This window comes from Anabas testudineus, chromosome 17, assembly GCF_900324465.2.
Source record: "Anabas testudineus chromosome 17, fAnaTes1.2, whole genome shotgun sequence".
NCBI classification, from domain to species: Eukaryota; Metazoa; Chordata; class Actinopteri; order Anabantiformes; family Anabantidae; genus Anabas; species Anabas testudineus.
In genome coordinates this window covers 19491833-19504566 of record NC_046626.1, presented here as the reverse complement: position 1 = coordinate 19504566, position 12734 = coordinate 19491833, and the positions used below count along the sequence as shown (strand labels likewise).

At 41.0% G+C, this 12734-nt stretch overlaps 1 protein-coding gene across 1 annotated transcript in view; it reads right to left on the bottom strand.

Moving 5' to 3' along the window:
- The window catches only part of myo10 (myosin X), an 82182-nt gene that overhangs the window by 31917 nt on the left and 37531 nt on the right, over positions 1 to 12734 (bottom strand). The window contains exon 4 of the mRNA XM_026374755.1: positions 4534 to 4721. Within this exon, the coding sequence (XP_026230540.1) occupies positions 4534 to 4721 (188 nt within the window). The remainder of the gene's footprint in view (positions 1 to 4533; positions 4722 to 12734) is intronic.

Below are 12734 nucleotides of genomic sequence, written 5' to 3'. Positions count from 1 at the left end.
AAACCGAGTTTGTTCCGTCTGAAAACAACTGACTTCATCAAGTCATGAGCTCAAACTTGAGCAGAGGACAGAAAACACAATAACAAAAGCTAACGTTGGTCAAAAGAAATGCAAACTCATGTTTTAATAAATGCAGTCACACCTAAAATCAACATGGTGAGAGGCGTTTCCATTCCATCTTTCTCGTTCTGTTCTTCCTCCGCTGTCAAATTATTAATCTTCACTGAGTGCAGACAACATTGATCAATCACATAAGGAAAAATGGCAGCTGAGTTTTTGCAGGACTTTGCTGCAGGGTCTGTGTGACCCCACATGCCGCAGTAATTACCAAGGCTGGAGAGTCTTGAGTTTGACCTCGCACCCACCTCTGAGGTCAGGGACAAATGTCTGGGTTGGGGCCTGTGGGCTGTGCAGGATAACACCTTCAGAGCTTTGTAGTTTAATCGAATCTGAGCAGTTTTAGACACAAAGTTAGTCAAAACAGCTTTAACCTTGAGAGTTCCTTAAATGAAAGGGTTGAGATGTTTTGTACTGAGGAGCATTTTGAAGTGAAGGAGTGATTTTGCTAGAATTAAAGCTGAGTATCAAACCTCAACACTATTTTGGTACAGACCAACAATCGGACAGTTTGAGCTGCAGTTGTTTGTTGATCTGATATTTTAGGCTCTAAGGGTTCAAGGTTCAATGTCTTGTCCAGGGACACAACATGTGGCTGGGGAATGGAGGTTGGGTTCATGTGGAGTTTAGTCTTAGGTAGATAAGGAGCACGTCTCTCACTGTGCATGTGCTGACTTCACTAAATGAAAAACAACAGTTGGGGATCCCAATATGGTTTGCACAAATAAAATCAGGACAATCAGGGTGTTCAGTGTATATCTGGTGAAGTTGTATGGACACAGATCAAAACACAGCTAAAGGAACGTTCCTATTTCCCACGCGTCTCATGAGTGGAGGTCTGAATCTGCTGTTTGAAGCTTTTTATTGTCCAGAAGAAAAAGTTCCTGCTGAAATCTGCAGCAAAACCTCAACAGGGGGTTTCCATTAAAATCATGTGGCTCAACACAGGCAGGTATCCGGATCAGTGAAAGCGTTCACGAGCATTAATGAGCAGATGCCTTGTTTTAGAGCCGGCTTCCTCCACCTCCTCCGCGTCTACACCAGCTCCCGTTTCATTCACCTCCATCTGCCTGGATCTGATTACCCACAATCCCTAAATCTGACGAGAAAGCTTCCTGCCTCGCCTGAAAGTGCCAGCTTGCAATTTATAGCTCTTCTTCCACACACACACACACACTCCCCATGAAATAATCCTTTCTGTGTGTGGGTGGGGGCACTGCCATGTTACATGTTTTACGACGGTCTGTGGTGAGATGGCTTCGGTGAGGGGGCCAACAGAGTGAAGTGTTTGTGTGTTCGGGGTCATTATGAACCCATCCACGTACTGTGGCTGTTAGGCAGAACTTTGAATCTGTGTGAAAGTAACCCCCCCACCCAAAACACACAACATCAACAACATGAAGCATCGCACACACAAAATGTGAGGGTTTGAAACTTGGCTGTCAAACGTTTGCAGAGTGCAGCATCACATCTTCGAACAGCAACAAGGTGGATTCACAGTGGTGTGAAGTCAAAGAGAGAGTTTTAAAGCAGCTGTGGGCAGTCTGCTCATAAACTAGTGGTTTTAATAAACAGAATAATCTATTATAATTGTGTTTGTTCCTCAGTAACTGTACACCGTAGACCTGAACAGCCTCTGTCCTGATGTTGACTTCGCAGTCAGACCACACAGCTGGCCAGTAGCCTCAGCACAAACCCAACAAAACACACATCTCTGTCTGCTCCGCCCTGCAATTATTCACAGCCTCACACATCCATCACTCCCAGCAGCAGATCAGATGGAGCTGAAGGCCTTTTGTCAAGCCAAGCAAGTTGAGACTTTCAGTCTTTCACAGATACATCACATAATCGAACTGTAAAATCTTACAAGGAGCTCTTTGTGTTGACAGATTTATTTTTCCAAGTTTCGTTTATCTTCCAGCCAACATCAGCGGACGATGTTTGCTCAGTTGTGATGGACACGATTTAGCTGTTATCAAATGCTAATATCCTCGAGACCTTTTATGTATCACGAGAGATCTGCAGAGGACTGAAAGGTGATTCACTCCACTGGTGCAGCTCGGACCTTAGTGCCTTGCTCGAGCTTAACAATTAACAGCTGATTAACAACTCAGAGGTAGTAAAAACACACTCATAAAGGGTAAAACCAGTTTAAAACGGACACCTTTGCTGGCTGTTCCTTATTGTCATTATTATTTAGTAGTTTAGTTCACTTTTTGCTAAGATTTCAGCTATTTATATGTCCCCATTTTAAGTTTTATGTGCTTATTTAGCAACTTTACAACCAGCTGAACATTGAGGCCAGGAGCTAAAGCCCAGACAATCCTGTTTGACTTCACAATACAAAAGATGCAAAGTCGAACCACAAACTATTCTGAAAAATGCCAATAATCCGATTTAGAAAAGGATTATCAAGCCTTGCACCGAGGCTCAGTGTGTTATTTACTCTGTTTTAACAGACAGTAAACCATCAGGTTGTGTTTAGTTGAGACAACAGCCAGAGGTTACCGCTGTGGTCTGTGGTTTGTCCTCAGGTCTGCGTGGCTTCATGTGCTGCTGCTGCTGCTGTCATGGAAAAACTACACAACCAAAATTGTGTTTTTCTTGCTCTCACAGTTTGCTAGTTACAGTTCCTGTGGTAAATTAAATGTTTTCATAAACTCAAGGACCTGAGAACAGCTTGAAAAACACAAGAAGGAAAGCATAAGATCTTTTTTTTGAAGAGCAAGATGAAATGAGATTGTTGGACCCCTCTGGGGAAATTGGCTTGTTGCAGCAGGAAAAGTACCAGGAATCACCAGGATACAGACACGTACAAAGCAAATCTACAGCAGTGATATATCTGTGTGAACAGAATGACACAATTGTGCAGTTCAGGGACAACGGCAATATGACATGTTTGTGTTTACGCCTCGCAGGGCATGCACTGTGGTTCATATTCTTCCCACTGACCAACATCCTGCCACACAAAAGAGTTTCTGTGTCCTGAACTGTAAGACAAAGGGCAGAGGACTGAGGCAACATGTGAGGTGCCCAGAGTTTGTCTGAGCAACTGGAGGATTCAGTACGACCTGTGTCTAAGTGTAATTGTGGACGAGAAACGAGGTTCCTGGCAGGAAGTCAATAATGTTTATGCACTGCAGTGAAATTCTTAATATTAAATAGTAAATAATCTGTCACCTGGGATGCAGGTTGGTCAGATCACAAAGTGCAAAAGAGTCTCATGTCACATCATCATGCAAAAACACAGTCAAAAGTCCAGTTAACACAATCTACAGTCATATAAGGATTTTAAAAGTCCTAGAAAATTCAGCTGTCCATGCTGATCAGTTCATGTTTAGTGGACATTAAAGAAAAGTGACAATGATGAGAGGTCCCCAAGAGTCGTCTTATTTTTTATTTGCCATTAACAATTAACGGAAAGCCCCTACTCGCATTCTGCTTTATACACAAGCTCAAAACGGCTTACGTTTAAAAAGGGGACATGTGTGTCTCATTATCTACACAGCCAATAAAACAAGGCTGTAAACTAATGTCAGCTAATTGTAAGAAAACTGCAACACTTGCCAGCCTGAAGCAGCAAGCTCAAACTCGCCGCCACTCCCTGCACCCCTCAAGCTGGGTGATTTTTATCTTATGCTGCAAATTCATCATGTTCAGTGAAAAATCAGAGCTTCATTGTTAGACGCACATTAGGCGTGAGTTTCACCACCGGACAAGACAAGAAGAGACGTGATGTTGGGGAGTTTGGTTGGAGAGTTTGGATTCCTTATAAGAATGGGAAGCTACGTGGGTGAGAAGGCAAATCTCAAGTCTGCTGGCCATGTATTCAGGATGAACTCTCCTGTATCCACTGTCTGTTGAATCAGAGACCAGATATTATAACCTCCAAAGTGTTAAAAATAACTTATTTGAAGTCAGGAGGGAAGCAAATGTCTCAGCATGTCTGCTAAAACAATGGAGTGGATGTGAAAGTCATCCAGCTAAAATCAAAGAGGAAGGAAGGCAGCTGACAGAGGATGAAGATAGTAACAGAGAGAGAGAGTGAGAGAGAGTGTGTGTGTGTGTGTGTGTGTGTGTGTGTGTGTGTGTGTGTGTGTGTGTGTGTGTGTGTGTTGTGGCATGTGGAGCTCAGATCCTCAGAGCTGCAGCCAAACTACCCAGGGAACTTGAACCTTGATCAAAGTGCTCCGTACACTAAGGAACAATTAAATAAGCTGGAACCACAGTCGTTTATTTTAGCAGCCAATTAGGGGACTTGAGAAAGGTGCGGATGTCCTGGCCGGGTATTCGTCAGAACAGCAAAAGTGAGAAAACTCTTTTTATAGTTTCCAGCTAATGTCGAGATTTTGGCACCTTCATCCTGTTTTGTTGTTCTGCCCCTCAGTGGTCAACACTCTCACCAACGTCACGCACCTGATCAGGACACACTGGTTTTGCAGCCTCTTCCACAGTGAGCGGTAGCACTCGTTGGCGATGGCGAAGATGTGCGGGGAAATCTCTCCCAGGTGGTGTCGGCTGTACAGCTCCACAGCGGGCCGGTCGTACAGGCCAGGAAGAGGCTGGTAAGGGTTCACCGATGCCAAGATGGAGCCGATGTACGTCTGTGGATCAGGAGAGAGAGAGTGGTCAACTGGTTCTTTTATCCAGTGGCATTTTCTGAATTTGATTGTAAAGATAATTAGGTGGATAAATCCATCTTTAATTAAAACCTTCATATAAAGATGATTTATGCAGTTTTTCATATCAGCTTTCGGCTTTTTTCTAAAAACAAAATGATTTATTAAATAAATTTTACATCGATAAGAAACATTTTTCAGTGACATTTCAGCTCAGGCGAGTTGATGCAAAAACACAACGGCAAAGAACAACTTGGACACTGCATTGGTGTCAGTGTTTATTAATAATGTGTGTAATGTGATATTTACCCGTGTGTGTGTAGTGAGAGAATTCTCTAAAATATAAAATCACAGTTGTGGAAAAGTTTCATCAGCACAAATAGAAAGTTAAAGGCTCACTATTGACTACTGTAATAACTCATCCCTGGACTTATACATCGTTACTTCTCATTTAATAATCAATGCTCAGAGTGAATTACATCTCTGCTGTCTGTCATTGCTCAGGTAGAAACCCACATGGGCCAAAAGCTGCACATAATCCAATTGACCAGACAAAAGCACTGAGTAATAAAAACTCCATTAAGCTCCCGGTAAAGCAGACGACAGCAAACATTACACGTGAGCTCAGTTAAACATCAAATGTCCAACTCACTGTGTCAGGAAAGCTCAGCAACACATCATTCAACACACGTGACCTCCTGTTTTTTCTTTTCACCACCTCCACCCTTTTGAATCTGCAGCTTTTCCAAACCAGCTTCGCATTTCAAAGTTCAAAGCAAAAGCAAAGCAAACTGCTGAAATAGAAGCTTGTGAAACCAGCAGAAGTCTTGGCAGTGGTTTCAGCGCTGTGGTGGTGACTAATGGATAAATAGGCAGGCTTGGAAAAAGGCAGCACTTCGTCAGCATGTGAGAAAACAACTGGATGTTCCTGCCACTGGCTTTGGTTTGAAAAGCCGTAAAGGTTGTAGCAGCATCTCACAGTCACTGCTGTCAGAAATACTCATCGTCATCATCTGAGAGGTTTGAGGCTTTGCAAAGGTTAGACAAACATTACACTGTTTTATATATATATATATATATATATATATATATATATATATATATATATATATATATATATATATATATATATATATATATATATATATATATATATATATATATATATATATATATATATATATATATATATTTTTTTTTTTTTTTTTTTTTTTTTTTTTTTTTGGATGCTTGCAGATGGGGTGTAAGAGGCAAGAACAGTCCAAGAACAGTAAATGTTGAGCTGGTTCTTCCTGTACAACCATATGTGCAGGAAGAGTTACAGGAAAATTACATATCCAAATGGCTACTGCTGTTGCTGCTAATGGACACTTTGCGTAGCAGTTCATTACAGGCCTCTACCAGCTCCTTCAGCTGCTACATGCTCCACTATGTTCACCGAAAGGATGCTAAACAGTAAAGTTGTGACCTTAATAATAATATTTCCTTTCCAGTCTGTAGTTGAGCTGCTGCTAAATACAGTTAATCTATCCTAATGATGATCTTTTTGGTGAAGTAATTAGGCAGTAATATAAACCACATAAAAGCAGCAAATCCACATCTCTGAAAACACCAACACCAAGAATTACAAAATAATTCACTGTCACTTTGGTACAAACGAGTTGCAGATCCAGAGACCCACTTATTCTTATCAACTACAAACCACACAGCAGCTCTGCAGAGAGGTACGAAAACGTGTTTACAGCTCCTGCACGGCTCCGGTTTCGTCACAGCACTATACAGTCTTCAGTTTTCTGAACATGCAACTTCGGCTAAAAGTGAAAATCTCATTACAGCAGAGCTCAGAGCTCCCATAACCACACATTAGCAGCTGCTGTTGCCTGGAGGAGAGGATGAAATGCATTAAGACGAGACAGAGTTGGACATTTTGGTCAGTAGAGCATCTCCGACTCCACAAAGCTCAACTCTCTCATATCCTGTTCATCTACACTGGGGCCTCACTGACCATCCGAACACAAGATAACGTCTGAAAGCAAACAGCGCCGTCAGTCCCAGTGCATTCAGCGTTCAGTGTCAGTTTAGGTTTTAAATTTGTCCTCTCTTGTCTCAGATATCTGCTTCACATTTCTTGCTGTTTATTATGGTTTTGTTAACTGTAATGCAGCTAGAAAAAGAACTTAGCCTTATTCTATTAGGGTTTAACTTTAAAGTTTACATATATCAGAAACAGAATCTTCTTATTATGGAGGTCAATAAGAAAAAAACAACAACAATATCACACTGGTAATGTCGTTACCCCACGCTTTATACTGCAGCCTCCTTTTAGCCTGGTCCAGACTTTAGTACACACTGTTTTGTCTTTCGTTGGCTACCCTACACATTTACATCTTACCTTAAAATGCTATTAATCTACACAAATAAAAAAGTGCTTCCTGCAGATGTTTCAAATTAAAAGCATGTGCCCTTTGAACCAGTGGAAGGTAGAAGTGTTGACTTTACCTCGTAGGTGCTTAACGTTAACTGAATACATGACTAACTACAACCAACTGGAAAAACGCTGATGGAGCAGCAGACTTGTCAGTATGACATCACTCTGCTTGTGTTAACTTTATTGTGAAATAATCAATTGCTGGGTTCAATGCAGTTCAGGCTCTGTACAGAATTAAAGACCCCCGTCACCATTTGAGTTATAGTAGTTTGCCATAACATCCGCTGTCTGCTCTGGACTCCCACTCAGTAAAAAAATCTTTATCACCTGCCGTGTGTTGCTCATTAAACGTGTTACACTGATCTCTCCCTCACCGTGCGGCCTACTGACTGACTGACCTACATTTGGCCTAGATGCAAATGTATTTGAATGGCAGTTGAGGTGACGGCATTTACATGACAAATCCACTCCAGACTATTCTCCCTGTGCAAATGAGCCTCCACAGACAGAAGAGGTGAAGAGGATCTGTTCATAAATCAGCATGTGTGTTATCGCTCAGACTGAGCTCACTGTAAACACAGCGTGGCAGCTCTCCGCTCAGGTGAAGGAGTCCGTTTAAACATATTAAAGCAGAAATGTCTGTTTTCCGCCGGCAGTGCAAACAGTTTACAATCGGACTGATCTCTGGCCTCGGAGGCTCACGTGCATCACTCAGCTCGTCATGTAAACCTCTTCCCTGATGCTTACATAGTGTCATGTAATGTTTGGGGTTCCTACTTGAGCTCTTGTTTATAATGTGTGAAGAAAATCAACTGTGAAAGCCTCAAACATTCAAACCGTTTGACAGGTTAAAGGGGTAATTCTGCACATGCAACCCTGTCTTTTAAAAATGTTTCTGTTCAGCTAGGATCTTTCAAATATATTTTTGTAGCCAACATTATTGCAACCAGATTATAATAACATGACAATGACAAGTCACACATATATTCATACCGAACGGCACACGGTGGATTTTTTTCTGCAAATCTTGCAGTTAAATGTCCAGTTTTGTGACTACAGCAGTAGTAATCTTCTTTATGGCTTTACGGCTGGTGAATTAACAAGTTTTTCAGCTTTATGAAAAGGTAAAAAGTCCAGAAATGCCTGCAGTTCAGGAGAAAATCTTTGCTGTTCCACCAACATGTTTCAGTTTAGCTTAAGGAGTTCTGGCCTCATCAGACTGTTTGTTCCTTTTCCATGCACCTTGGTAGTAGGTGGTCTAAACAAACCCCTTCCACTCTAGAAAGTTGGATTATTTGGTCTATTAGTGTTTGCTTCTTGCAGTCCAAGAAGAAAATAACTGAGACTATATTTAAACTGATTGGCCCCTCTGAGGCAGCTTTTCAAGCAAAACATTATAAGGAAAGTCACGTTTCGTCTACCAGTCTGGAGAAGTTCACACAATACTGTGAGAGTCGCTAAGAATAAAAAAAAATGCCTTGGGGAAAAGTCATGCCTGCCTCCAACTCCAACTCAATGAATTACAACCATTTGGACTCAATTAGATCCCATTGCTCCATCCTGGTAACAGTTTCCACAGCAGCACCCTGGCTGAGAGCTAACTGGCTGTGACTCTCATCAGAGGAACCCCTATTGGCTGATGTGATTAACCGTGGGCCCTGGTCCACCATGTGTGGTGGCCAAAACTCTGAGCCATACCACAGAGGTGATGCAATAAACATGATATTCATATGTAAACTGTTTGAGGTATTTAACCTGCGGCAGCAAGAACAGTGGACAGTTTTCTTTTCAAGGCTGAAACTGACTCTAAAGCGAAGGTTCAACAAATTGAAGGTTCACTGATGGTAAAAAGATTTTAAAAAACCCAGAAAGTTTCATCTTTACAGTAAACTGAGTCAGTTTTTCCTGATTATTTGGATTTTACAAAATTGTATGTTTCACTTTTACTCTCAAAGTGGCAGCTGCTCTCCGATAAACAGAGAACAGGAGTTTGGTGGAGACCAAACAGAGATTTGTTTTGTGGCCAGAATAATGACTCAAATGAATGTTAATGTCCAAGTTTGCTGAATGTGTAAATACACAACTCTTTACTATCACTTTCACCATGAGGTTGATTCATTCTTCAGCACTGAAGCTATGCAGAGCTTACGCTATAGGTGATGTAAGTGGATCATGTTGGAATTGGAGCTAGTAGATGTTTAACAGCATTTACTTTAATGGAAATGAATGGAGGGTCTGTGTAGGATATGTGCAGAGATTTGATGGAAAAAATAACTTTAACATGTTGTGTTCTCCCAACTTGTTCTGCACCATATTGCCAAACTATGTGCCAGAATCCAACCAAAAGCAAAAACCAAATCAACCTTAAAAAGAAGTTTGTAAAACCACTGCAGTATGATCCACTTTTCCTAATTCCCTGTGTATCGTCCAGCACGTTCCAACAGAATCATCATTATGCCAAAACATGTCAATGTAGAGCGCTTCTGTTTTGTAATATTGTCCTTGTCAGGCCTCAGTAGCTGTGCCAGAAGAAGTGTGTTTCACCATATTTTAGTCTAACTGTGATGGATTAGGACATAGTGAGCACACAGAGAGACAGTGGAGAAAGAACGCTTAACAATTTCTGTGGACATATTAATATTTTTTAACCCTGTGAAAACCTGTTATGAAGATTTTAAACTGATTGGAGCCACTTTTCTTTAATTCAACAGATTAACAGGCACAGATACATGGCTGATACAGTCTCCATCTTTGGCTCTTCAATACATTGCAGTGATCACATTAAGCAGCTTTCCGTTTACAGCTCGCCACTGACGGTGTAACTGTACAGCAGAAGGAGGCATTTTGGCAGTCAGACCTGTACAAAAAATAAGATCTCCCTGAGCCAGATAAACGTACGGAGAGGAAAATGAAGACCAGCTGGAGAACAAAAGAAAGAGAATCAGAAGTCAGAGCATCGGCCAATCTGTCTGATGAATGGCAGGAAATGTAAGAGAGAGGATCGAATATGCAGCCGCCACTGAGTTACCATGTCACCAACACACATTCCTCATTTGTTATATTTGGCACTTAAAGTGATCCTGATTTGCTATTTAGGTTTAATATCATGGACGACAGCGGAACCCACATCTGTGAAAGTCAGGTTGTTCAGCAGTGGAACAATGTTTATTTTCCCAGCGATTCCCATTTATTTTCTGAAATGATGCAATGGCACTTTAGACAGATTTCCTGGGCACTTTTAACCTTTCCATCACATAAAATACGAAAGACAAAAGATACTATTGGGGAAATGAAACACGGACTGACTTATTTTACAGATAAAAGAATACAATCGGTTCTGTACCAACTAAACTACTTAACAGAGTTAACGTCAATGTTTCTTCCAAACATTGGAAATATAAAAGTCACAAATTTGAACTCCAAATTAAATCTTATCAACTGATCCAGGGCGATCTGTCCACCAAATTCCAGACTAATCTGTTTTTCTGTTTGCAAGATAACTTAACTTATAACACATGGTTGTAGAGCATCTGCCAAAACTTAATTGGTGAACGCAAATTGTTGAACAAAATGGAGCCAAACACTGCACTAAAACCACCCGTGTCATGAAGTCCTCATTCCACACTTCATTTTAAACATATTTCTTTAAAAAACAGATCTGCAGTCACAGGAAGTGACACAAGCACAGAGGATTTGTAAACACAGCCTACAGGAAATGAAATCAGAGGAGTTTTTGACGCTGCATTGGCTGAACGACCGTTTCTTGTGACTGATCAGTACTAAGAGCTGCAAAACAGCTTTGGCTAAAAGCGCTGAAATGTAAATGTAGCTTCTGTACATGGACATGTTCTACTTTTATTATGGGCTAAAGTAAATGTGCATTTCAATGTGTCTAAAGGAATGTGAGTGATCTGTACATGAACTTTTTTTAATAAAAGTAATATTTAATATATGTTGAAAGTGACTGAGAGTAACTACCTGCACTTCATGAATTAACTGTAAGAACAAAAATGCAGTGTATGAATTTGGGGCAGAAGTCAGGCAGGATTTAACGAAACCAACCGATTCATCTACAGTACTGTTCTGTGCCTGCAGCTTGGCCATTTTGGTTATTAAGAGCTTTGCTCAGAAGTATTTTGACAAAACCTATGAATCAAAGATTGGGATCTGGTTTAATCAACTTTCTCTACATTCCAGGTTTCTGCCACTTCATCCATCCTCCCAGTTATGAGTTGAGAGCTTGTGAAAGTGGAGCAGCAGCTGGCTGTTGCAGTCTGTCAGCAAGCTGGCAGCAGACACGGCCACTTAAAATAAGCAGAGTGAGTCATGAGACCGATTCTGCTCTGTGCTGAAGCTGACCGACTTGGCAAAGTCTTTGATAAGAAGTGTAAGGAACCGTGTAGGAGCTCTGTCGTCTTCACTCAACACCAAAACAGTTTTGTGAGCGAGAGCCCTCACAAACCAACCACATGTTTAACGATGTGTTTAATGATCCACCACCTTTATATTTACGGCTTGGTTAGGTTTAGACAACTAAAGCTACTTGGCTAATGCTTGGGTATGATTATGGTTATGGGATACAGAAATAGTTGATTTACAGTATAGTAACAGTAAAGTTAGTTCCTGTCTCCTCCATAAGTACTGACATCAACTGGAACTATACGTACGGCTGCATCACAGGTGCTGGAGATGAACTGCTGCAATTTTAATCAGTGTGGCAATATCCACCGAGTACACAGTTAAACATCTTTATATGTCAGCTCTATATTTGAGTTGGCATCCCTGCAGCATAAATGTAATGCATTCCTGTAGTTTAATATTGTCAGTATTATTAAAAGTCTTTCATTTTTTCTATTTGAATAATGAAAAAAGGTCCTTTTCAATGTATGCAAAGGAAAAAACCCCATTGGAGGAATGTATTGCCATTTGATGATGTTATTGTCTGAAATATGAGAAACAAAAGTCCCCTGGCATGAGCAAAGGAGGAGAGGTGTTGACACTGGAAGGCTCAGAGAGAAAATGTGTGTGTGTGTGTGTTTATAGAGATGATGAAGAGTTCAATGAAAAAAATATTGATGGGGGGGGAGAAAAGAAAAGAACGCCATGTAATAGGAGAATGAAAGAATGTGTAGATTGGTGTGTGTATGCAAGCGAACAATGAGTGAAAGTGTGTGTGTGTGTGCACGCTTCGACTGGAATCTACAGAGGAGACGAGTGAGACCACCAGTCGACAGCACAGCTGGTTACAATCACAGAAGCTAAGGACACACACACACACACACACACACACACACACACACACACACACACACACACACACACACACACACACACACACACACACACACACACACACAGTCCGTTAGTCACTGGACAAAATGCTAAAGTACTGTAGCACTGAGGCTGGTGAACCTCACAATTTAGCTAAAACCAAGATGTTTTTCCAGGTGAATGAGCAGAAACAAGTTGAACTGAATATGAATTATTTACTAATTACAATAACAATTTTGTCTATGATGAGGTGAAAATTTATTTGTTTATTTGTTCTGTGACTTTGAGATGAAAGCTGA